The 26,632-nt window shown below is 35.4% G+C and overlaps 1 protein-coding gene across 13 annotated transcripts in view; it reads left to right on the top strand.

Moving 5' to 3' along the window:
- Nucleotides 1-26,632, top strand: part of COMMD1 (copper metabolism domain containing 1) — a 157,233-nt gene that overhangs the window by 33,539 nt on the left and 97,062 nt on the right. For 12 of the 13 annotated variants that reach the window (XR_012058953.1, XR_012058952.1, XR_012058951.1 and 9 more), the window contains exon 2: nt 4,973-5,254. Coding sequence is in view for 5 of the 13 variants with exons in the window: in XM_072937670.1 (XP_072793771.1) it covers nt 4,973-5,254 (282 nt within the window). In the remaining 8 variants the exon portion in view is untranslated. Of the gene's footprint in view, nt 1-3,211; nt 3,312-4,972; nt 5,255-26,632 lie in introns of those variants that run through there. The other variant, XM_072937672.1, reaches the window with a different exon arrangement.

Raw genomic sequence — 26,632 nt, 5'->3', positions numbered from 1 at the left:
TCTTTTATTTGAAGGAGTTCTTTGTAAATTCTGCATACTACTCTTTTGTCAGTTATATACTTTACAAAATCTCAGTATTTCATTTGAATTTGTAACTTTTAGAAGTGATGTTTTTTGTAAGAAGTTGTTTTCATTTTTTGCTTTTAAAAAAACTGAGTATCATTTATATATGATAGTACTTAGATATTCAGTCTGAGTTTTGAGAAATCTATATTACCTGTATAATTCACACCTCTGTCATCACCTTAGCTTTCTATTATTACCACAGAGAGCTCCCTCCTTCCCCTTCCCACTCAACCCCACCTCTGCCTCAGGTAACCACTCTTTTGATTTCTGTTATCATAGATTAGTTTTACTTCTTCTAGATACTGGTCCTTTGTTGGATATGTGGCTTAAAATATTTTCTCCCGATTTGTAGCTTGTCTTTTCATCCCCTTCACAGGATTTTTTGCACATGTTGAAAGTTCTCACCAAATACAAGGACAAACTATATTGCATTCCTGGCAAATTCAGTGCTTATTAAAACTATGCAAAAAATACTTTTTTATGTAAAAAGAAAAAGATTAATTTCTAGACCCAGGTAATTATAAATAGGTTTTTCCACATAATGTTAGATTGGACATTACCAATTCATGTGGGACGGTGTCAGCTCATTCTGTAGGATGCTCTTGAGCAGGGAGGGTTTGGCAAACTACATCCTGCAGGCCACACTGTCTATTTTTGTAGAGCGCATGAGCTAAGAATGGTTTTTACATTTTTAAAGAGTTGGGCAAATAAAAAGAAGAATGTGTCACAGAGATGGTAACATCTTTACAGAAAATTTGCCAACCCTATTTTCTTGAGCACTGTAGGATGCCTGGCATCCCTGGCTCCTGCTCATTAGATGCCAACAACATTCTAGTTGCTATGAGACCAAACATAGCCCCAACATTTCTCAAGTACCTTGAGGGAGCAATAGTACCTTGTTGAGAACCACTACCCTAATTTATTAGTTTTCAATTTTTGTTCCTTTGTGACACACTTAAAGGATTGTAATACATACATGATATGTTCCCATGCAGAGTTCTCTTGTTTGTAATTTTCTTTTTTTCCCTTGCATTCAAGGAAACAGAATTAAAATGAAGAAAAAAATTGTTAATATAAAGATAAACTTGGGGAGTCACATTTCCCAATTTCAAAATTTACAAAAAGCTACAATTATCAAGACAGTGTTTTCCTGGCAGAAAAGACATATAGATCAATGAAACAAAATTGAAAGTCTAGAAATAAACCCTTATACTTAGGATCAGTTTTCGACAAGGGTGCCGAGACAATTCAATGGGGAAAACATTAGTCTCTTCAACAAGTGGTGTTTTGACATCAACATGCAAATGAATGAAATTAGAATTTTACCTCACACAATATGCAAAAATTAACTAAAATGGATTAAACACCTAAATGTTACAGCTAAAACCCTAAAACATTTGGGAAAAGACATAGGTGTAAATTCTCACAATCTTGGTTTATTCACTGTATTTTAGATGACACCGCAAGCACAAGCAACAAAATATAAAAATAGATAAATTGGATTTCTTCCAAATTAAAAATTTCTGTGTTTCAAAGGACACCATCAAGAATGTTAAAAGACAACCCTCAGAATCAGAGAAAATGCTTGCAAATCATACATCTGATAAGGGACTAACATCCAGAACATATAAAGAACTTTTACAACTCAACAATATGAGAAAACCCAATTAAAAACTGAGCAAATACTTGAATGGACATTTATCTAAAGAAGATATGCAAGTTGCATATAAGCAGATACAAAGATGCCCAACATCATGAATCATTAGGGAAATGCAATCAAAACCACAATGAAATACTGCTTCACCTTCACTAGTATGGCTAAAATAAAAAAGGCAGACAATAGCAAGTGTTGGTGAGGATGTAGAGAAATTGAAACCCTTAAACATTTCTGGATTGTAAAATAGAACGGCTACTTGGGAAAACAGTTGAACAGTTCCTTAAAATGTTCAACATCGAGTTCCCATATGATTCAGCACTCCTACTCCTAAGTATATATGCAAGAGGATTGAAACTTTAATAAGAAAACTTCTATGTGCACATTCATGTCACCGTTACTCATAATAGCCAAAGAGTAGAAACAACTCAAAGCCTGTTAACTGATGAATGGATACATAAAATGTGCTATATTCTACAATGGAATTTTATTCAGAAAAACAAACAAACAAAAGAGGAATGAACAATGCAGATGAACCTTGAAAACATAATGCTAATTTTAGGATGGTCGCAAAAAGCCAAATATTGCATGATTTGACTTATATAAACATCCATTATCTATAGAAAAAGAAAGTAGATTAATAGTTGCCAGGGGCTGGGGTCAAGGGAATGGAGATTAACTGCTAACTCTGGCCATGGTGTTTCTTTTTGTGTCGAAATCGATTGCAGTGGCTTTTGCACAACTCTGAATATGCTAAAAACCACAGAATACCTCAGATGGTGGCTTTTTTCTTAGTAAACCAGTTAAAAAAAAAAAGATAGCCTTGAAAATCCTCTGTTTTATACATGTGAAAATCAGTCTTCACAAATTTCAATACTTCTACTACTAGTAATAGCACTACTTGTAATATACCTCATAGTAGAATGTTTCACAACATTTTGACTAATAACCACTACAGCAGGTAGTGGCTAGCTGTTGGATAGCTTAAACAGGGAAGTGATAGGATCCTATTGAAATTTTAGATAGATCACTTTGGTGGTGGTATAGGAGGTAGACCTGAGGAACCTAGTTCAGGTGTAAGATAATGGGGCCTCTATCAGGTAGTAGGGATAGTACAGAGGGGACATATTATTAGAGAATCAGATATAAAAATCAGTAGAATTTGATGATTAAAAGATTATATAATAACTTACAATGGAGTATAAGCTACAAAAATGCTGAATCACTGTGCTGTACACCTGAAAATAATATAGTATCGTAGATCAACTATACTTCCATAAAAATTAATTAATTAAAAAAAAGGCTGGAAGCATTAGTTCTTAGCCTTTGTTGCCCATTAAAATCATTTGAGAACCTTCTAAACAATACCAGTGCCTGAGCCCCACTCTAGAATTTGTAGAAATCAGAATTTTGGGGGTAGATTCTGGGCACTCATATTTTAGAATTGTACCTCATGATTCTAGTGTACAGCCAGTGTTGAGAACCACTAATTCAAGTTGTGGAGAAGAGGGAAGAATCAAGGATAAGTGAATACCAGGCTGCCAACTTAGGTTACTAGTAGATAGAGGTGGCCTTTAATGTCTGTTCCATGGTAACTACTCAAATATTTCTTGAATTAAATGAAAATTCATGACTTTGAACTGGAACCAAAATCAATGCCTCATGTAATTTCTAATTATTCTAAATTTGGATGAATTGACCCCAGTTCAAGATATTATTAACTGGAACCCAACCAAAATAACCTCTATCACAAATAAAGTTAAATCAAAATGGATTTTTTGATATGCTTTGAGGAAAAGAATGATAAAAATCACCTGTGTTGATGGCGATATTGTGAATCAAAGTGCCAATGGAGATAATTTTATTTATAGTATATTATACAAATTAGTGTTTCTACTGAGTGGCATTGCCAGAGATTTGGGGTCCTGATACCTGGAAATAGGCAGATATTCAGTAAATATTTGTTGAATTGTAATGTGAAATATTTATTCTATGTTATAATATTTATCATACAATTATTATATTAACAGAGAAATGAGAGACAGCTTGTTTGTATTTCAGCTCCAGGTCCACCCACTCTGCCTACACTCCACCTGTACACACCCTACCTTTACATTCTCACTGCTTCTGCTCAAGTTTAGGTGGGATTCTTATTTCCAAATGATAAGAATACAGCTTAAACTATCTTGAATACTAAATGGGATTTTTTGATGCCTGAAGGTGAAAAGGATGCTGAGATAACATAAGGAATTGAAGGAAGGTCTGCAGGAACCTAGCCTTGGGGATTACAGAACACGAATATCACTCCACTAGAACCCACTCTCATCTCTGCTTGGTTTCATTCTATTTTATTGCAGTCAGGCCTTTGTCAAAAGATCAAAATGGTTGTCTGTAACCGCCCAGCCTTATGTTCTGGTACCATGACCTGAAGAGGCAAGATCATTTCTACCCCTGCTCTAAATTGAGAGATTCATTTGGCTCAATCACTGTCCCCAGAGAAAGGAGGTACTATGATATTTTGGTTTGGAGCTCATACCAACCCCCATGGGCAGGCAGGGGAAAGTTTGTTCTGGGACCAGATCATCAGCTATCACTGTCCTATCCAAGGCTCCATTGCCCCAGCCCTTTGATGATTTCCCACTTCAGTTTAGCTGTTTACTGTTCTCAGAACAGCAATGGCAATTAAGATTTGAAAATGTATGGAAAAGCACAAAGTAGTATACAGTTTCAGAGTAGTAGTATTGGATATGAGCTGTTTGGTTGAAAATGGGCTACAAAGCTAAAATAACACCTTCATTTAACAAAATTTACTTAGTACTTCATATGGACAAGGCATTGTACAGTTATAGTATATCAAACCAAGCCTGGTTATAAGGCACTGTGAAATTATGTAAGATTTTATCAGAGAACTAATTAATTTTATTCTCTTATTTTATTATTTTATTTTTATATATATATTTTTATTTGTTATTTTATTATTTCCCCACCATGGAACTGCATATTTATAGAATCTCATTATTGATAGAGAATTTGAGTGACATGGAATTTTTAACAGTAGCTCTTCTGAAATTTGATATTTTCAAAGGGAATATTTTTATACTTATGAAGAGCTTATTCTCATTACTGTCTTTTGATGACCCTTTTTGAAAGCTTATTCAGTGATTAAAAATCACTCAAAGTATGATCTGTAGTTGAGAAGCTTTTTCTAGTTATCTACCGAATTCAAATTTATTACTTTTTCTGTCATTATAGTCTATTGCATCTGCAGACATGGATTTCAACCAGCTGGAGGCATTCCTGACTGCTCAAACCAAAAAGCAAGGTGGGATCACATCTGACCAAGCTGCTGTCATTTCCAAATTCTGGAAGAGCCACAAGACAAAAATCCGAGAGAGCCTCATGAACCAGAGTCGCTGGGACAGTGGGCTTCGGGGCTTGAGCTGGAGAGTTGATGGCAAATCACAGTCAAGGCACTCAGCTCAGATACACACTCCTGTTGCCATAGTGGAGCTGGAAATAGGGAAAAGTGGACAGGTGAGTTCAACTTCAGTCAATTTCCCTTTGTCAACTATATTTTCCATTGCATATTAGTCATGTATTCAGATTGAGTTTGTGTAACAGTCTTTGTTTGTGGAGATAATAGCAGTAGACTCTGTTTCTTAGAATCCCTTTTCCTAGATAGAATCATCTGAAATTTTGGATATTCCCAATTGTGGATAGTCTGAAAACTAGCCTCTGGCAGCTATCTCAGAAGAACAAAATGGGTCAGTAATTGTTGACTGCACAGAAGTTGGCCACTGCTCCACTTAGGTTAGAGCTCAGAGTTCTTGGCGTTTGGCCAGAATCTCCAATGCAATGATAAGGATGCTAAGTAAAGACCAGGAATTGAGATTAAACAAAACAGAACAAAACTATCTCACAAAACTCATCTTTATAGGCAGGCATAGGAAGCAGTGTATTTTAATTGTAGTATTGTTCCTAAATACCCTAAGTATACTACTTCTGTCCTTGAGCCTCCAGATAATTTTTAATTGATCTTGATTGTTTACAAAACAGTATTGCTTTTCTTGCAGTTTCCAGTGTCACTATAGCAGACATCTACATGTTTTTTTTTTAAGTCATTCAGTTTGTACTCAAGATGACTGCCAGATCAGGCTTTTAATGACCAAGTGTATGTCTTTTGGGGAAAAAAAGCAGCAACTTGTATTTAGGAAGAGAAAACCCAGATCACTGACTTAGTTAACCAGATTTATTTTTAGATAAATAATCAAATAAGGGCTTCTATTACATCCTATAATGGAAATTTATATCTTTTCTTCTAATGATGAGAACATTGTTTAGCTGACAAGTTCTCTCACATATTCCCTTTTGGAATTTCTTAGGTATTTTCAGTATTTGTGGTTCTGTAATGCCTTTAATTTTAATTTAAAAGATAATTCTTTTTAAAAAATTGTTTTTCAAAATATATTTTGGGGACCTTTTATTCAGTTATTTTGCAGTAGTGCTAATTGCCTTTATTGGCGTTGGTTTGTCTGATCCTAAAGTCCATTTTCTGAATGTTTTCTTTTTTTTCAGGGTGGGGAGTAAATTAGGTTTATTTCTTTATTTATTTTTGGAGAAGCTACTTGGGATTGAACCCAGGACCTCATGCATGCTAAGCATGCACTCTACCACTTGAGCTATACCCTCTCCCTTATTTTTTTAACCATTGTGTTATAACGACTTTCCTCCTGTTGTTCCTAGTCCAAACATCTGACAGGTTAGAAAGGTGCAGAAAGTGTAACTGGTTATCTAAGTTTCACCAGCCATTTGTATAGGCTTTTTATTTTTTATGCTGTCAGTAGTGATTATTTCATTTTGTCTTGAAGTATTTATCATTTCTGCAGGAATATGAAAACGTGCATGTCTACTTTGACTTTCCTAGAAAGCAATCATAATATTTCTTTAACTTGATGTTTTCCTAATATTTCTTAAACTGGGGTTTATAATGTGCCTTTTGATTTTAGCAACCTATATACCATCTGAATCTATTGGGTATTGCTACAGCAGTTTTTAAATCTATTTTTAAGTTCCTATGGTTTTTCTTCCATTTTGTTAGCTACAGTGACAAAAATATTTTTTTAAACCGAATGATTTTTGCCAATCAGTAAATCTAAACACTCTACAAATGATCAGAGATAATATGAAACAAATGGACATTGCTGTCTTTCTTGAAGGTTTACCTATCTCAATAGAATCAGTAGGTCTTAGAAGTCAGAGAGTCCTTAAGCACTCATCTAAGGTGAATTACATAGATGAGGTGGGATATCCCCATTTTCTAAAGAAGGTATATGAGACAGATTAGTGACTTGCTTCAGACGTAGCTGTTAAGTGGTAAAGTGAAAACTAAAATGGGGATCACCAAACTGATTTTTTCCAAAAACCATTGATACCAACAATTAAGAACTTTTATTAGCTTTTCACAATAGTCTGTGCCAAGAAAGCATGTCTGTTATACAATGCGGTAATTGAGAGCATTGGTAGGAATATCAGTCAGCAATTGGAAGGAAAAAATTTGTGATACACACAAGATAGTTGAATCTCAAAATCATTTCCTAAGTGAAATAAGCCAGATAAAAACTTTTTTTTTTAGTGTAATATATGATTCTACTCATATAAAATCCTACAAAATGCAAAATAATCTATAGTGACAAAAAGCAGATGCCTTGGGATAAGAGTAGAGGGAGGTTAGATTAGATTAGAGGGATGCATGAAAATTTTTAAGTGTGATAAAAATGTTATGTTCATTTTAGCAATGGTTTCATGGTATACACATGTCAAAACTTATAAAATTGTATACTTTAGGTATGCAGTTTATTGTGCATTGTTTATACTCCAAAGTTGTAAAGAAAATGGTTGACATGAAAATGATTGAAAATATCGTTTAACCTGCAAAATCCTTTTAATGCAAATATATTCTTAAGTCAATAAAAGTTATAAAGAAAAAAGTAAACTATAGTAGAACCTGGCTGACAGTAAAATATACAACCCAAATCCTACAGGAAATGCTTTTGTGAGACCTGGATCCTTGGTTAGTACTTCTGTCAGTTTCTAGATGAATGTTATTTATGAGATAGTCCACTAAACCAAACCAGTTTTTAGAACACATGTAGGTAACTCAGTCAAAGTTGTTTTCACACTGCTGACCCTAGATGAGCTTGTGAGAGAATTCATGATCCTAGGATATCAAGAGGTTGCTTCCAAGAAGAATGACCAAGTTTTTTTGAACTCTGGTGTGTGTTTGTGTGTATGTGTGTGTGTGTGTGTGTGTGTTCATGTACCCCAAGCAACTAAATTACTGTCTTTAAATTATGCATTTTAAATCAGTGGTTCTCAGTCATGGCTGCACATAAAAACTCACCTTTGGAGCTTTAAAAATTGTCATACTCAGGCATACATCAGACCTGTGGGGATGGGACCTGGGCATCAGTAATCTTTAAAACTGGTGATTTCAATATTCAACCAAGGTTGAGAACCACTGTGATAAATACTCTGATTTGAAATGTTAATAGAGCTTAGTATCAAAATTTTACAGTGAGAATTCAATATATGTTGGCACGTTACTTCTGCTTGCCATTATTTGTTAAGTGCTTGGGGACTGTTTATTCAAGGACTGGATGTGGTGGGGGGTTATTTTTTTGTTTTCCCCTCCCTTTTTGAATTTCTCTCTATTGCTCAGTTTGTCTGCTTTAGTCCTTTCTTTGGTGCAAAAAGTGCATTTGACAATTGGGAGCCAAGTGCATACATTAATTTTTTTTTATTAACCACAATATATAATGCCTTTAGGATATGACGACGCCAAAGTAATAGAGAAGTAACTAAGGCAGATACATTTATGGAACTATGCAGAGCTAGAGGAAATAACTATGCACTAGTGACCTAGTTACCTGTCTTGTAGAATGGTTCTTTTTAACAGAAATAAAATATTTGCAAGAATAAAACATGAGTTCAGTTGTTAAAGTACACAGAAAACTTTGAGGCAAACATTTCATGTCCAAAGAGAAGAACGTCAGTGCTTTGCTTATATAGTTGAGATCCTTTCATATTTGGTCCTAAATCACTGAGGGGCCCAAGCCTTGAGGACTATTAAAATCTAGCATGTATCTTTAGGTAAGTTTTTATTGTTTTGCTTACTTCATTAACATCATTGTTGTGTTTTCCCTTCTTGGAACTTGAATAGAAATTGTAATGGAGTATGTCCTTTTTAAAAACAGTAACTTTTGGGGAGATAATTTATATGTTTCATGGAGTCTCAAATGTGGTTCTTTTTTTTTTTTTTTTTTTGAGACTGAATTTTGACATTTTATAAAGATGTGTTGGGTTTTCTTTTGTGACTTCTTGTTTTCAAGACCAGTAAATCGTTTTGAGAGGAAACATTTAGCCACAGCTTCCATTCTGAACCATTTAGTAATAAATTATTTCTCCTTTCTTTTACTGAATTGTTCTTTTATAAGCATTTAGAGATAATGCCTTGCCTATAGAGATCCTGAAATATCAAATTCAATTTCTTTATTGCCCTTTTAAAAAAATGGCTAATGGAGGATGTCAAGATGGTGGAGTGGTAGGACCACAAACTCTTTCCTTGCGACTACAGTGAAACCACAACTGAATGCTAAACAACCATCGAAAAAAAGACTGGAACCTAGCAAAAAAGATCTTCTGCAACTGGAAGCATAAACACAGCAGGATGGCAGGATGGGTGTGCTCGCCATATAATTGGGCCCCATACCCCCCAGAAGCTGAAGAATACTTAAGTTGCAGAGGCCCTCCCACAGGAGTGAGAGCTCTAAGCCCCACGTCAGTCTCCCCAGCCCAGGTCCTGGCATTGGGAAGAGAAGGAGACCCCAGGACATCTGGTTTTGAAGGCCAGTGGGGCTTGGCTCTGGGAGCTTCACAGGACTGGGGGAAATGGAGACTCCATTAGCTTGGAAAGGGTACACAGAGACTCGCGTGCACCAGGTCCAAGGGCAGAGGCAGTGATTTCATAGGAACCTGGGCCAGGACTTCGTGTTGGATTTGGAGGGTCTCCTGGGGATATGGGAGATGACTGTGGCTTACTAAGGAACATAAAAGCTGGTGGTGGACATTCTGGAAGTGGTCATCTACGTGAGCTTTCCTGGAGGCTGACATCTTGATTGGATCATTAGCATCAAGACCTAACCCCACCCAGCAGCCTGTAGGGAAGCCTCAGACCAGACAATGTACAGAGTGGGAACACCACCCCACCCATCTGCAGACTTCCTAAGCCACAAAGTCCCTACCCACCAGAGGTCCAGGACCAAGCTTCACCCAGCAGTGTGCAGGCACTAGCTCCTCCTGCCAGGAAACCCTCATAAGCCTCTAGTGCAGCCTCATCTACCAGGGGCAGATACTAGAAATAAGAAAGCAACAATCCCAAAGCCTGTGGAAGGAATCCACAAACAGAGAATGATAGACAATATGAGGCGGCAAAGGAATATCTCCTTGGCCAAGGCACAAGATAAAATCCTAGAAGAACAAATAAGTGATGAGGAGATAGGCAATTTATCTGAGAAAGAGTTTAAAGTAGTGATGGTGAAGATATTCAGAGAACTCAAGAGGAGTATCACAGAGCAAAGTTTTTAGCAAAGAATTGGAAAATATAAAGAATACCCAAACAGTTGAAGAATAAAATCACTGAAATGAATAACACACTAGAAAGAACCAAGAATAGACTAAATGAGGTAGAAGAATGGATCAGTGAGCTAGAAGACAGATTAGTGGAAATCACTACTGCAGAGCAGAAAAAAGAAAAAAGAATGGAAAGAAATGGATAGTTTAAGAGAATTCTGGGACAACATGAAGTGCACTAATATTCCCATTATAGGGATCCCAGAAAGAGAAGAGAGAGAGAAAGGATCTGAGAAAATTTTTGTAGAGATAATCACTGATTCCCCCAACTTGGGAAAGGAAACAGTCACCCAAGTCCAGGAAGCACAGAGAGTACCACACAGGATCAACCCAAAGAGGAACACACCAAGGCACATAGTAATCAAACTGACAGAAATTAAGGATAAAGAGAAAATATTAAAATTAGCGAGAGAAAAGCAACAAATAACATACAAGGGAACTCCCATAAGGTTATCAGCTGATTTTTCAGGAGAAACTCTGCAGGCCAGAAGGGAGTGGCACAATATATTTAAAGTGATGCAAGGGGAGAACTTACAACCAAGAATACTCTATCCAGCAAGGCTCTCAGTTAGACTTCATGGAGAAATCAAAAGCTTCACAGATAAACGAAAGCTGAAAGATTTCAGCACCACCAAACCAGCTTTACAACAAATGTTAAAAGACCTTCTCTAGTCATCAAACCATAAGAAAAGAGAACAAAAAGAAGAGGAAAAAAAAAAAGACCTACAGAAGATTGCTTTGGCTGTTCGGGGTCTTTTGTGGCTCCTTATAAACTTTGGAATTGTTTGTTCTAGTTCTGTGAGGAATGTTGTGAGTATTTTGGTGGGAGTTCCATTGGATCTGTGGATTGATTTGGGTAGTGTGGCCATTTTGATGGTGTTGATTCTTCCAATCTAAGAGCACAAGAAAATTTTCCATTTCTTTGTGTCATTTCGGTTTTTGGAGTGTAGGTATCCTCCTTTGTTAAGTTTATTTCTAGGTATTTTGATGTTTTTGATGTAATGGAAATGTTTATGCTGGTTATAAAATTCTGGTTTTTGAAATGAAATAAAAAAGTGAATGAAGGGCTGCAAATGGCAAAATATCCTTCTTTCTTATGGGTGAATTGTAGTCCCTTACATATATGTATATATGCTGCATCTTCATTATCTCTTCAACTGTTAATGTGCACTTAGATTGCTTCCATATCTTGGCAATTATAAATAATGTTGCTATTAATAGAGTGTATGTATCTTTTTGAATTAATTCTTATTTTGTGGCTGGCTTTATTCCTTTGATAACTATGTAAGTTTAAAAAGCTAAAGCTCTAAACATAATTAGAAACAATAAATAGTTCATATATGTATAAAAAAATGTGCAGAAAAAAAAAAAAGAAATGAGCTATCAAGCCATGAAAGACATGGAAGAAACTTAAAAGACATATTACTAAATGAAAGAAGCCAGTCTGAAAAGGCTACAAACTGTATGATTCCAACCAAATGACATTCTGGAAAAGGCACAGCTATAGAAACAATAAAAAGATCGTCGTTTTCAGGGGTTTGGGGAGAGGGAGGGAGGGAGGAATGAACAGATGGAGCACAGGGGATTTTTAGGGCAATGAAATTACTCTGTATGATACTGTGGTGGTGGCTACATGTCATTATGCATTTGTCAAAACGCATGGGATGTACAACGTCAAGAGTGAGCCCTAATGTAAACTATGGACTTCGGTTGATAATAACGTCCATGTTGGTTCATCAATTGTACCAAATATGCCACACTGATGAGGGATATTGAGGAATAGAGGAGTATATATATATATGTGGGTGGGGAGGGCTATGTGCGAACTCTCTAATTTTCTGCTCAATTCTGCTGTGAACCTGAAACATCTCTAAAAGAATAAAGTCTTAATAATTAAAAAAAGGAAGAATATCTCACCTGTCACATGCTACAACATGGATGGGCCTTGTGGGTATTATGGTAAGTGAAATAAGGCGGTCACAAAAAGACAAATACTGTATGATTCCACAAATCTGTAGTATCTGAAGTAGTCAAATTCATAGAAACAGGAAGTAGAATGGTGGTTGCCAGAGGCAGGGGGAAGAGGAATATGGGGGAAGAGTGGCTGGTGTTACTGTCTTTTCTAGCTTTAGTATTCCAAGTGCCACCCTAGTTTTGGGCTGTGTTATCAGCAGACATAGGAAAGAAGACAGAGTCTGTCTTTACTGGTCTAATTTTTTTCTGACCAACTCATCATATGTTCAGTCTTGTCACTTTTAAGCAGTTAGATAAGAGAATATTACATATCAAGAGAGTATATACAATGATATAATTACTCTAATTTAGAGGATCAAGGTAGGTTAGACTCTGTATTAAAAGGCCAACATTTTGTCTAAAACAAAGGTAAATTAACCTCAAAGGAAAGTAGTTGCTTATTTTTAATTTCCACAGTTCCTTCTAAAACGAAGTACACTGATCTCCTTGTATAATTCTGGCTGGTATGGAGTAAGAACCTGCTAAAAACCTATGATTAATAATCAATTTATGCTGAGCTCTGTTTTGCACTAGTGTAGTTCTACAAGCCTGAGCAGTGTCACAACTTCCTGCTTTGTGTCAGGAGAAAAAGCCAAATTTAAAAAAAGACATTTTCTCTCTCTCTCTTTCCCTTTCTCTCTTACATATATATATACACCCTTGTAAGTATGTGTATTAATATATGAGGAAATTTGTAAGGATAGGATATAGAGAGCAAATAAAATGACATTTTAGTTTATTAACACTTAGTTACTATTTTGAGATCATGTTGCATTTCTCCAAATAGCTATGAAGTGGAGCTTAGATAATCTTACTTGGTTATACAGTCTGTAATGCTTGGCCTGTTTCTGGTAATTCTTGTATTTAAGGTTGATTTTCACATTTAACAATGTGATAAAGGAAAGCCTCCAGAGAAACTATTCAAATGAATCTAATAAACAAACCACCCTTTTTCAGTAGGAATTGATGACATTTAACAGATTGAGGATGCTTAAATCAGTTTAGAATATCTATTTTTTTAATTAAGGAATTTTCCATTTTATATTTTATATCAGGTTTAGAACATGGGGTTTATTTAAACTTTAATTCTGGGGGTGGGGTGGGGAATAGCTCAGTGGTAGAGTGCATGCTTAGCATGCATGAGATCCTGCGTTCAATAAATAAATGAATTGACACAACATTGTAAAATGATTATAAGTCAATAAAAATGTTAAAAAAAGAAGAAAAAGAAATGAAAATAAATCTAATTGCCTTCCCTCTAAAAATAAATAAATATTTACAAGGGAGTCACAAAAATTAAATAAAATCCATGATAATACAAAGGAAAATTACCAAACCACAAAAGGAAGAAGAAAGGAACAAAGAGGATATACCAATTCAACTGCAAAGATAAGTTCAAAATGGCAATAAACACACATCTATCATTAATTACTGTAAATGTTAATGGACTAAATGCTCCAGTCAAAAGACATAGAGTGGCAGAGTGGATTATAAAGCAAGAACCTTCAATATGCTGCATACAAGAGACCCACTTTAGGGAGAAGGACACATATAGATTGAGAGTGAAAGGATGGAAAAGGATATTCCATGCAAATAGAAAAGCCAAAAAAGCAGGTGTTGCAGTACTGATTTCAGACAAAATAGACTTTAAAACAAAGGCCATAAAGAAAGATAAAGAAGGACATTTTATAATGATTAAAGGAGTGATACAAGATGAAGATATCACACTCGTTAATATATATGCACCCAATATAGGAGCACCTAAGTACATACAAGAATTACTAACAGAGATAAAGGGGGATATTGATGGGAATACAATCATAGTTGGAGATTTTAACACTGCATTAACATCACTAGACAGATCTTCCAGACAGAAAATAAACAAGGCAACAGAGAAATTAAATACTACAATAGAAAAACTAGATTTGGTGGATATTTTCAGAGCTTTACACCCCCAAAAAGTAGAATATACATTCTTTTCAAGTGCACATGGAACATTTTCCAGGATCGATCATGTACCTGGACACAAAAGAAACCTCAACAAATTTAAGAAGATAGAAATTATCTCAAGCATCTTTACTGACCACAATGCCATGAAACTGGAAATCAACAACAGAGAAACAAAGGAGAAAAAAAGAAAAGCATGGAGATTAAACAATATGTTATTGAAAAAACAATGGATCAATGAGGAAATCAAAGCTGAAATTAAAAAATACCTTGAGACAAATGATAATGAAAGCACAACCACTCAAAACCTATGGGACACAGCAAAGGCAGTGCTAAGAGGGAAGTTTATTGCGATACAGGCCTTTCTCAAAAAAGAAGAACAATCTCAAATAAACAAGTTAACCCACCACCTAAATCAATTAGAAAAAGAAGAACAAAAAGCCCCAAAAAGCAGCAGAAGGAAGGAAATAATAAAGATCAGAGAGGAATTAAATACAATAGAGATTAACAAGACCATAGAAAAAATCAACCAAACCAAAAGTTGGTTTTTTGAAAAAGTAAATAAAATCGACAAACCTCTGGCCAAACTCACAAAGAAGAAAAAAGAGAGAGCACAAATTAGCAAAATAAGAAAGGAAAATGGAGAAATTACAACAAACAAAATAGAAATACAGAATATCATACGAGAATACTATGAAAAACTCTATGGAACCAAACTGGATAACCTAGAGGAGATGGACAAGTTTCTGGAAACATACTGTCCACCAAAACTGAATCAAGAAGAAACTGAACACTTGAACAACCCGATCACTAGAAAGGAAATAGAAATAGCAATTAAAAACCTCCCTACAAATAAAAGTCCAGGACCGGACGGCTTCACCGGGGAATTCTACCAAACATACAAAGAAGAACTCATACCAGTCCTTCTCAAACTCTTCCAGACGATTGAAAAGGAGGGAATACTCCCAAACTCTTTCTATGAAGCCATCATCACCCTGATACCAAAACCAGGCAAAGACACTACAAAAAAAGAGAATTATAGGCCAATATCACTGATGAACACAGACGCCAAAATCCTCACCAAAATTTTAGCAAATAGAATCCAACAACACATAAAAAAGATTATACATCATGACCAAGTGGGGTTCATCCCAGGGACACAAGGCTGGTTCAACATACGCAAATCAATCAATGTAATCCATCACATCAACAAGAGAAAGGACAAAAACCACATGATCATCTCAATCGATGCAGAAAAAGCATTTGATAAAATTCAACACCCATTTATGATAAAAACTCTCGCCAAAGTGGGTATAGAGGGAACCTATCTCAACATAATAAAAGCTATATATGACAAACCTATAGCCAGCATAGTTCTCAACGGTGAAAAACTCAAAAGCTTCCCACTAAAATCTGGGACAAGACAAGGATGCCCACTATCACCACTCCTATTCAATATAGTCCTGGAAGTCCTAGCCACAGCAATCAGGCAAGAGAAAGAAATAAAAGGGATCCAAATTGGAAAAGAAGAGGTAAAAGTGTCATTATATGCTGACGACATGTTACTATATATAGAAAACCCTAAAAGGTCCACAAAAAAGCTACTAGAGCTGATCGAAGAATTCAGCAAGGTAGCAGGTTACAAAATTAATGTTCAAAAATCAGTTGCCTTCCTTTACACTAACGATAAATCAACAGAAAAAGAAAGTAAAGAAACAATCCCCTTTAAAATAGCACCCAAAGTAATAAAATATCTGGGAATAAATCTAACCAAGGAGGCGAAAGAATTATACACAGAAAACTATAAACCATTGATGAAGGAAATTAAAGAAGACTTTAAAAAATGGAAAGATATTCCATGCTCTTGGATTGGAAGAATCAATATTGTTAAAATGGTCACACTGCCCAAGGCAATCTACAGATTTAATGCAATCCCTATCCAATTACCCAGGACATATTTCACAGAACTAGAACAAATCATAATAAAATTTATATGGAACCATCAAAGACCTAGAATTGCTAAAGCATTACTGAAGAGAAAGAATGAGGCTGGAGGAATAACTCTCCCAGACTTCAGACAATACTATAGAGCTACAGTCATCAAGACAGCATGGTATTGGTACCAAAACAGACATATAGACCAATGGAACAGAATAGAGAGCCCAGAAATGAACCCACAAACTTTTAGTCAACTCATCTTTGACAAAGGAGGCAAGAATATACAATGGAATAAAGACAGTCTCTTCAGTAAATGGTGTTGGGAAAACTGGACAGCAGCATGTAAAACAATGAAGCTAGAACACACCCTTACACCATATACAAAAATCAACTCAAAATGGATTAAAGACTTAAACATAAGACAAGATACAATAAACCTCCTAGAGGAAAACATAGGCAAAACATTATCTGACATACATTTCAAAAATTTTCTCCTAGAAGAAATAAAAGCAAGAATAAACAAATGGGACCTAATGAAACTTACAAGCTTCTGCAGAGCAAAGGAAACCAGAGATAAAACAAGAAGAAAACCTACGAAATGGGAGAAAATTTTTGCAAGTGAAACCGACAAAGGCTTGATCTCCAAAATATATAAGCAGCTCATACGACTCAATAAGAAAAAAATAAACAACCCAATCCAAAAATGGGCAGAAGACCTAAACAAGCAATTCGCCAAGGAAGACATACAAATGATCAAAAAACACATGAAAAAATGTTCAATATCACTAATTATCAGAGAAATGCAAATCAAAACTACAATGAGGTATCACCTCACACCAGTCAGAATGGCCGTCATTCAAAAATCCAAAAATGACAAATGCTGGAGAGGCTGTGGAGAAAGGGGAACCCTCCTACACTGCTGGTGGGAATGCAGTTTGGTGCAGCCACTATGGAAAACAGTGTGGAGATTCCTCAAAAGACTAGGAATAGACTTACCATATGACCCAGGAATCCCACTCCTGGGCTTGTACCCAGAAGGAAATCTACTTCAGGATGACACCTGCACCCCAATGTTCATAGCAGCACTATTTACAATAGCCAAAACATGGAAACAACCTAAATGTCCATCAACAGGTGACTGGATAAAGAAGAGGTGGTATATTTATACAATGGAATACTACTCAGCCATAAAAACCGACAACATAATGCCATTTGCAGCAACATGGAGGCTCCTAGAGAATGTCATTCTAAGTGAAGTAAGCCAGGAAGAGAAAGAAAAATACCATATGAGATCGCTCATATGTGGAATCTAAAAAACAAAAACAAAGCATAAATACAGGACAGAAATGGACTCATGGACAGAGAATACAGACTTGTGGTTACCGGGGGGGGGGGGGGTAGAGGGTGGGAAGGGATAGACTGGGATTTCAAAATTGTAGAACAGATAAACAAGATTACACTGTATAGCACAGGGAAATATACACAAAATGTTATGATAAATCACAGAGAAAAAAATGTGACAATGAGTGTGTATATGTCCATGTATGACTGAAAAATTGTACTGAACACTGGAATTTGACACAACACTGTAAAATGATTATGAATCAATAAAAATGTAAAAAAAATAAATAAATAAATAAATAAATAAAAATACTTAAAAAAACAACTTTAATTCTGAATGAATCAATCCTTTTTTGTAGCACTAAGATGTATTTCATAATAGTTTGTTTTCTACAGTTGTGGTCCTAAACTTACAGTTCCAAGATATAATTTATAGAAGGGTGTGTCTAAAAGGCTTTGACAGCACAGAAAAGAAAAAGAATAAAAAATTTGGTCCTCCTTGAAACCCATTGTGATTTTCATTGTGTTTATTTTTGCTAAGAAACAAACATAGAGAGCCAAACTTTAATATTTAAATTCTGAATAACTCTGAATTAGCTATTTACAAAAAAATACCTGTACAGAAGGAAATGTTTTACAAAAAAAAAAAGCTAAAAAACTTCTGTGTAACATTACTAATTAGAATGAATAATTATGTAGCAGAATAGGTAATAGCTACTAGAAGAAAATGTAAGTTTTAAGTGGTCATCTTGTTTTGAAACAATTAAAATCAGAATTTTTCAGTATTTGATAATTTACCAGTTAAAATGTAGACATTTTGAGATATGTTTTATATGAGAATTGTGTAATAATTGTGTAATAATAATTTAGTATTTTTGATGTATTAACGATTACTCCTCTACTATTAATATAGTACTTGTGTTTTTTATTTTTAGTACTTGTGTTTGTTTTAGCCAAGTCTTCGTTAAAAAATTTTATATAGTGTTTTTACATTTATTTTGATCTTAAATGATAACCTTTTGAGACTTGACCCATGAGCAACATTGACATACTTGAATTCTCTTTTCTTTAGAAGACTTGTCTTCCAGGATATCACATTTGCCTAATTTTCCTCCTAGCTTTCTAGTCTGTTTTTTAATTTGTTTGTTTGTTTGGTTGGTTTTGTTTTCCTTTTTAGATCTTTTTTGCTGGTTCTTTCTCATTTCTCCAACTTCCCAATGTTGGAGTGTTCCTGGGCTTAACTTCTTGATCCTCTTTCTTCCTTATCTACAATGCACTTCCTAGGTGAACTCGTTTAATTTCATGGATTTAAATACCATCTATAGCCTAACAACTCCCAAATTTATGTCTCCAAACTGGATTTCTTCCTTAAATTCCTGATTGTCTATTTATGACATACTTGAGAACTCTACTTAAATGTGAAAAAGTGAATCAAAAAATTGAGTATGCCCCAAACTAATTTCCTCCTATGCCTCCCAAATTTGTTCCTCCTGCATTTTTTATCATCTCTGTCAGTGGTACATTCTTCCAGTTCATATCCTCTCTTTTTCTCATGTCCATATTTGGTCCATCATCAAATCTTGCTGAGTTTAGTTTGATTACTTCTCACAACTCCCCACTACTCTGTTCAGATCACGGTCTCTTCTGTGTAAGATTATAATAATACCCTACTAACTGACCTCTCCGCATCTCCTCTTTAGCCTATTCTCAACTCACAGCAGTGTGTCAACAGAGTGATTCTGTTAAAGGTTAAGTCAGTTAATGTATTCATGGTTCTTATCTCACTCTAGGGGCTTCCTCTCACAATCAGATTAATAGCTCTCTCCCTTACTCAGTCTATCTAGCTAGACACAGTGGCCTCCTTGCTGATTCATGGAACATGCTGAGCATGCTCCTTCCTTAAGGTCTGTGCATTTGCTATTCCCTCTTTCTGGATTGGTCTTCCCTCAGAAATCTGCAGTTAGTCTTTTCATTTTCCTGAGGTCTTTTTAAAAAATTTACCTTCTCAGTAAGACTTTCACTGACCACCTCTCTAAAGGTTTAGTCCTCCACTTTCTGCTTTATTTTTTGAAAATTTTATTGAGCTATTATTTTCATCCAATAAACTATTCATTTGAAGTATCCAATTTGATTAATTTTGGCTGGTGTATACAGTTGTGAAACCACCACAGCAGTTAAGAGGCAGAATGTGTTCATCATCCCTTACGTCTCCTCATGCCCCTGTACAATCCATCTCTCTCTCTACCTCAATTTCGAGGCAACCACCAATCTATCTTTTATCATCATAGGTAGTTTTTTCTGCTTTATATTTTCTTCTTGTCATTTATTGCTACCTAGCATGCTGTATATTTTATTTTATTTATTAATCTTGTCTGTGCTCCACATTAGCATGTAAGGGGGGCAAGGATTATTACTGTTTTGTTCACTGCTATATCCTCAATGTCTAGGATGCTGCCTGGCACAATAATGTTCAGTAAATATTTGTGTAGGTGCTGAGGAACAATACAGACAAGTCTCGTCTCTTAAGGAGCTTACAGTAAACAAAAAATAGTAGTAATTATTGTGAGACCGTATATGAGAGCCTGAAGAGCCTTATCAAAGCTCTGAAGAGGAAATGGCAGTTGAGGAAAGCAGTTCTGAGGAGGTAACATTTGCATTTAATTTCTCTGGCTTCAACTCTGATTCAGAGCTGAGTGTCATGAACTAAGAACAACAAAAAAGTTGGCACAAGTTGTGTGAATTCTCTAGAGTTTATGAACATAACCCTTGCAATTAACACATAGGTGTGACCTTTAGCACTGGGTTAATACAGGTTCCTGATGATTTCCATTTCTTTTTTTTTTTTAAACCACTTCCTACATGGTTTTCCAGTTTCTCAAACTATAGGCAGCGAGAAGTACCAAGAAATAAATTGGCAGAAAAATTGTTGTAAGCAACAGCAAGATTCATTTACTGCTGTGTTCTCAGCATCACTGTGTATCAGTATCATTTGAGGAGCTTTAAAAAATTATGGATGCCCAGACCCCACCCCAAAGTAAAGGGCTTTTGCTTTTGTTTGAGTGAGGGAAGTTTTCTCTAAGGAGGCAGGCTGATCTGAGAGCACAAAATACGTGCAGAGGGAACAGCAAGGGCAGGAAGTTGGCTTTGGTAAGATACCTGGATGTTTTTTTCTGAGTATAATAGGGAACCATTAGAGGATTTCAAACAAGAGAGTCATGAAATGTGATTTATGTCCTCAATAGGATCACTTTGATTCACGTGTGAAGGGTGAATTATAATATAGTCAGAAGTGAAGCTGTGAAACTGAGATCCCAGAAAAGAAATAACTAAGGTTGGAATTGGTTTTTTTCATATTAAGAGCTATTCTCTTGCTTCCAAATCTCTGTATTATAGTAGTTAAGTATAATGGGGTCTCAAGTTAAAAACAAAGAACCAAAAGCTTCACCCTTTGTTCTGTTAGCAAGGTTAGGTATCCAGAATGAACAGAGAGAAAATTTAACTCCTCTTCAAAATGGGGCTACATGGATTTCTGACAACCTTCCTTCCAATTTTCTACTTCTGTTCCACAATTATGACAATCATCCTTTTTAAATTTTATTGTAACATGTTTCAAAATTTGGCAAGCCCAGGGATAAGTAATAAAAATCATTATAGTACCAAAAGGAAAAAGAGGGAAGGCAGGAGAACACTTAGAGGGAGCTATTGTAGGGGTCCAGGTGAGATCATACTAGCCAGGAAGATGGAGATAGTTTTCGTAGTTGAAGTGAGCAGGTACAAGAAATGTTTTATGTATATGAGTTGCTTTGAGGTGGGTTGAAAGGGATGTAGAAAATGAAACAAAGTGAGGAATTGGGGTAACTCTCTTTTTGCATGAATATGTTAGTATGAATTGGTAACCATAGTCTTTGTTTAAAGTCTTATTGCTTAATTGACCATCTAATATACAACTTGAGATTTTTAAAATTTAATTCTTATTTTTTATTGAAATGTAGTCAATTTACAGTGTTACAACTTGAATTTTTTGATGGCTCTTTCTAGCCCTTCCACTTGGGGAAAAATCAATCAAAAAAATTAACATTTGGCAGTTAAGAAAATGCTGTTTGTGCTGAAGTAATTTTATTTTTAAACTCCCAGTTTATGAAAAGATGCATTAGAGATTGAGCTTAAATTTTTCCTGATAGACTTAAAAAAAAATCATTGTTTCTTATGATATACCCTTTTCTGTATGTATATTATGCTTCAGTATAAAGAATTAAAAATGGAGAAAGAGATGAATGTTTGTCTTTGCAAACTCGTTGACCCTGGGAGAACAGGGCTTTGATGCTGCTGAAGTCCTCAGTTTCTGACTAGTAGCCTGCCAACAGGCAGCCCCTGGTGTTGGACTTCTTTCAGATTCTTGCCATTCAGGCTCTCTGATTCTATTCTTGTAGACAGATGGGCTGCTTGAGAGGAAGCCAGGAAACTAAGCCTTAAAGAGGGCTTGGAAACAATTTTTGGGTGTAAGTCCTTTGTGCTAAAATCAGGATGACATTGTATCCTGCCCAGCAGTGTTGAAACTGCTTGTGTTTGTCTTGTATTTGTGTACTGGCTGGTGGGCTGTGGGCTTCATTCCATGTATGCCACTGCTCTACTGCCAAGATGAATGCAGAAGGCCTCTGGCCCAAGCCTAGTCTTAGCACTTTTTTAATTGTGTAAAATATACATAACGTAAAATTTACCATTTAACTACTTTTAAGTGTACAAGTTCAGTGGTATTAAGTACATTCACAGTGTTGTGTAACCATCAACACTCTCTATTTCCAGAACCTTTTCATCATCCCAAACAGCAACTCTGCACCCATTAAACAGTAACTTCTTATTCTCACCTTTCTCTGTCCCCTCGTAATCTCTGTCTGCTTTCTGCTTCAATGGATTTGACTACTCTAGGGACCTTAAATAAGTGAAATCGTATAGTATTTGTCTTCTGTGACTGGCTTTTTCTCTTTGCATAATGTCTTAAGATTCATCCATGTTGTAGCATTCTGTTGGAATTTCATTCTTTTTTAAGACTAATATTCCACTGTTATTATATGCCACATTTTATTTATCCATTAATCTGTTTTTTTTTTAATTGAAGTACAGTCAGTTCCACTATGTCAATTTCTGGTGTATAGCACACTGTCCCAGTCATACATATACATACATATATTTGTTTTCATATTTTTTAATTAAAGGTTATTATAAGATATTGAATATAGTTCCATATGCTATACAGAAGAAACTTAGTTTTTTAAATTTATTTTTATATATCATGGCTAACATTTGCAAATCTCAAACTCCCAAATTTATCCCTTCCCACCCTGTTTCCCCTGGTAATCATATGATTGTTTACTATGTCTGTGAGTCTGTTTCTGTTTTGTAAATAAACTCATTAGTGTCCTTTTTTTTTTTTCAGATCCCTCATATGCGTGATATCATATGATATTTTTCTTTCTCTTTCTGGTTTACTTCACTTCGAATGATGATCTCTGGGTCCATCCATGTTGTTACAAATAGAATTATTTTATTCTTTTTTTATGATTGAGTACTATTCCATTGTATAAATACACCACAGCTTCTTTATCTAGTCATCTGTTGATGGACATTTAGGTTGGTTCCATGTCTTGGCTATTGTATATATTGCTGCTATGAACATTGGGGTGCATGTATGTTTTCAAATTAGAGTTGTCTCTGGATATATACCCAGAAGTGGGATTGCTGGATCATATGGTAAGTCTATTTTTTGTTTCTTGAGGAATCTCCATACTATTTTCCATAGAGGCTGCATGAAACTACATTCTCACCAGCAGTGTAGGAGGGTTCCCTTTTCTCCACACCCTTTCCAGCATTTATTGTTCATGGACTTTTGAATGACGTCCATTCTGACTGGTGTGAGGTGATACCTCATTGTTGTTTTGATTTGCATTTCTTTGATAATTAGCGATATTGAACATTTTTTCATGTGCCTGTTGGTTATTTGTATGTCTTTTTTGGAGAATTGCTTGTTTAGGTCTTCTGCCCATTTTTGGACTAGGTGGTTTGGTTTTATGTTATTAAGTTGTATGAACTGTTTCTATATTCTGGCAATTAGGCCTTTGTCAGTTGCATCATTTGCAAATATTTTCTCCCATTCCGTAGGTTGTTGTTTTGTTTTGCTTATGGTTTCCTTTGCTGTGCAAAAGCTTTTAAGTTTAATTAGGTCCCATTTGTTTATTTTTGCTCTTATTTCTATTGCCTAGGTAGACTGTCCTAGGAGAATGTTGCTGAGATTTATGTCAGAGAATGTTTTGCCTGTGTTTTCTTCTAGGAGTTTTATTGTGTGTTGTCTTATTATATTTAAGTCTTTAAGCCATTTTGAGTTTATTGTTGTGTATGGTGTGAGGGGGGTGTTCTAACTTCATTGGTTTACATGCTGCTATTCAGTTTTCCCAACACCATTTGCTGAAGAGACTGTCTTTTCTCTATTTTATATTCTTGCCTCCTTTGTCGAAGGTTAATTGACCATAGGTCTGTGGGTTCATTTCTTGGCTCTCTATTCTATATCCATTAATCTGTTGATGGACATTTGAGTTATCTTCATCTTTTGTTTTTTTGTGAATAATATTACTATGGACACAGTGTACAAATACCTGTTTGAGTCCCTGCTTAGCATATATACTTAGAAGTAGAATTGCAAGATCATATGGTAATTCTAAGTTTAACTTTTTGAGGAACTGCCAAACTGTTTTCTACAGTGGTTGCAACCGTTTTATGTTCTTTCTAGCAATGCACAAGAGTTATAATTTCTATACATCCTCATCAACACTTATTTCCTTCCTCCTTTCTTTCTTTTCTTTTTTTAATTGCCATTGTAATGGGTGTGAAGTGGTATCTCATTGTGGTTTTGAGTTACATTCCCTGATAATTAGTGATGTTGAGCATCTTTTCATGTGCTTATTGTCTATTTATATATCTTCTTTGGAGAAATATCTACTCAAATTCTTTGCCCATTGTTTAACCTGGCTGTTTGTTGTTACTGTTGAGTTGTAGGAGTTCTTTGTATATCCTGGATATCAATCACTTATCAGATATATGATTTGCAAATATTCTCTTTCATTCTGTAGGTTTTCTTTTCACTCTCTAGATAATATCCTTCAATGGACAAAAACTTTTAATTTTTGTGTAGTCCAATTTATCTGTCTTTTTCTTTTGTTTCCTGTGCTTTTAGTGTCATGTCCAAGAAATAATTACCAAATTCAGTGTCATGAAACTTTCCCCTGTTTTCTTCTAGGAGTTTTATAGTTTTAGCTCTTATGTTTAGGTCTTTGATCCATTTTGAGTTAATTTTCGTATATGGTGTAAGGTCTTTCTTAACACTTTTGGGTGGATTTTTAAAAAAGGATTTCTCAAAAGCAGAGACAGAAAGTGGAACTTTTGAACTTAGAAGCTAAGTTTCAGGCTTATCATGCTTCTGAACTTTCTAAATAGCTCTGTCTGTAGTTAATTAAAGAGACCTCAGTGGTATCACCGAAGATACAGGTGGCAATAATAATGAGTGGTAGAGACTAGGAACAAGCTCAGGTTAATAAAATAAGTTCAATGTCCTTTTCATTGCCAGGGTTATTAAACTAAGTAGATTAGAGGAAGCCAATAATAGAGAAAGTATATCTGAATTTTAATAAGTCATTTAATACTCTATGGTTACAGTAGAGGGACATGAACTGAATTATGATGATAAAGCTGGTGAGTACATAGCTAATTGAGTGGTGACAGCCAAACAGTATTGATCACAAAATGAGTCTGACCAGTTATTTTATGCTAGATAACTCCCCCTCACACACTCCCTTAGTCTGGAGAAAACAACCTGGCCCTCTAAGAATATAATATAAGGTTTCCATGTTCTGTCACCTATTTTTTTTTAATTGAAATATCATCAGTTTACAGTGTTGTGTCAATTTCTGGTGTACAGCACAATGCTTCAATCATACATATACCTACATATATTTCTTTTCATATTCTTTTTCACTATAGGTTACTGCAAGATATTGAATATAGTTCCCTATGCTATACAGTAGAAACTTGTTAATCTATTTCATATATAGTTGTCAGTATCTGCAAATCTCAAACTCCCAATTCATCCGTTTCCACCCCTCCCCCACCCCAGTAACCATAATCTATCACCTATTTATATTGCACAGTCCAACCAAGTGGGACTGTATATTCTATACATGCATATCCTTTTCCATTGCTATTGGAATGTTCTTTATCCATCCCCATTTTCGCTTGGCTAAATAGTATTTTTCTTTAGAGTTCATATTACTGAATGTCTCTGCCATGAATTCCTCCCTAGTTATCTCAACTGGATCAGATAATCTGAATTCTCAAGATATTTGAACCTTTCTTTAACATTTGATACAACTTAGATTTAAAATGAAAAACAAAGCACCTATATTAGTGTCTAACTTAAGCAAGAAAGGAGGTTAGCAGTTTATGTACTTAGGAAGCCTAAACGTGGTTCCTGACTTCAGATACCTCTTGGTTCTCTCTGGCTCTGTTCATGTTATTCTGTAAATAAGCTTACCCCCTGTGAAGGTAAAATGATGGCTCTCAAGCCCAGACTTATCTTTTCAGCTTAGCAATACCAGCGGGAAGAGGTATTTCTCTTCTCTCTTTCTCTTTATATATATATTTATTAAAGGCTGAGATTCTTATTTTCCTTGCTTAGGTCACATGGCCACCTATGGAAAAGTCACTCTTAACAGAAATTAGGGTAATTTAAACTTGCACTATTTGTCCAGCTCTTTAACCAGGGGTAAGGTAAGGTATAGACTGACAGCTGATACCACAGGGGATAGGTGAGAAGTAGTTTCTGAAAGGAATTAGGCATATTGGACAAACAAAACCAATATAAGTCCACCACAGTGCCTTGTTAGTTTATGGCTTCAAGAAGCCTACAGTTTTCCACTATTATTTGTATCCCTTATAACC

This window comes from Vicugna pacos, chromosome 15 (assembly GCF_048564905.1).
Source record: "Vicugna pacos chromosome 15, VicPac4, whole genome shotgun sequence".
Lineage (NCBI taxonomy): Eukaryota > Metazoa > Chordata > Mammalia > Artiodactyla > Camelidae > Vicugna > Vicugna pacos.
Note: the sequence above shows the minus strand (reverse complement) of the source record. Positions and strands in the feature narration are given on the sequence as shown.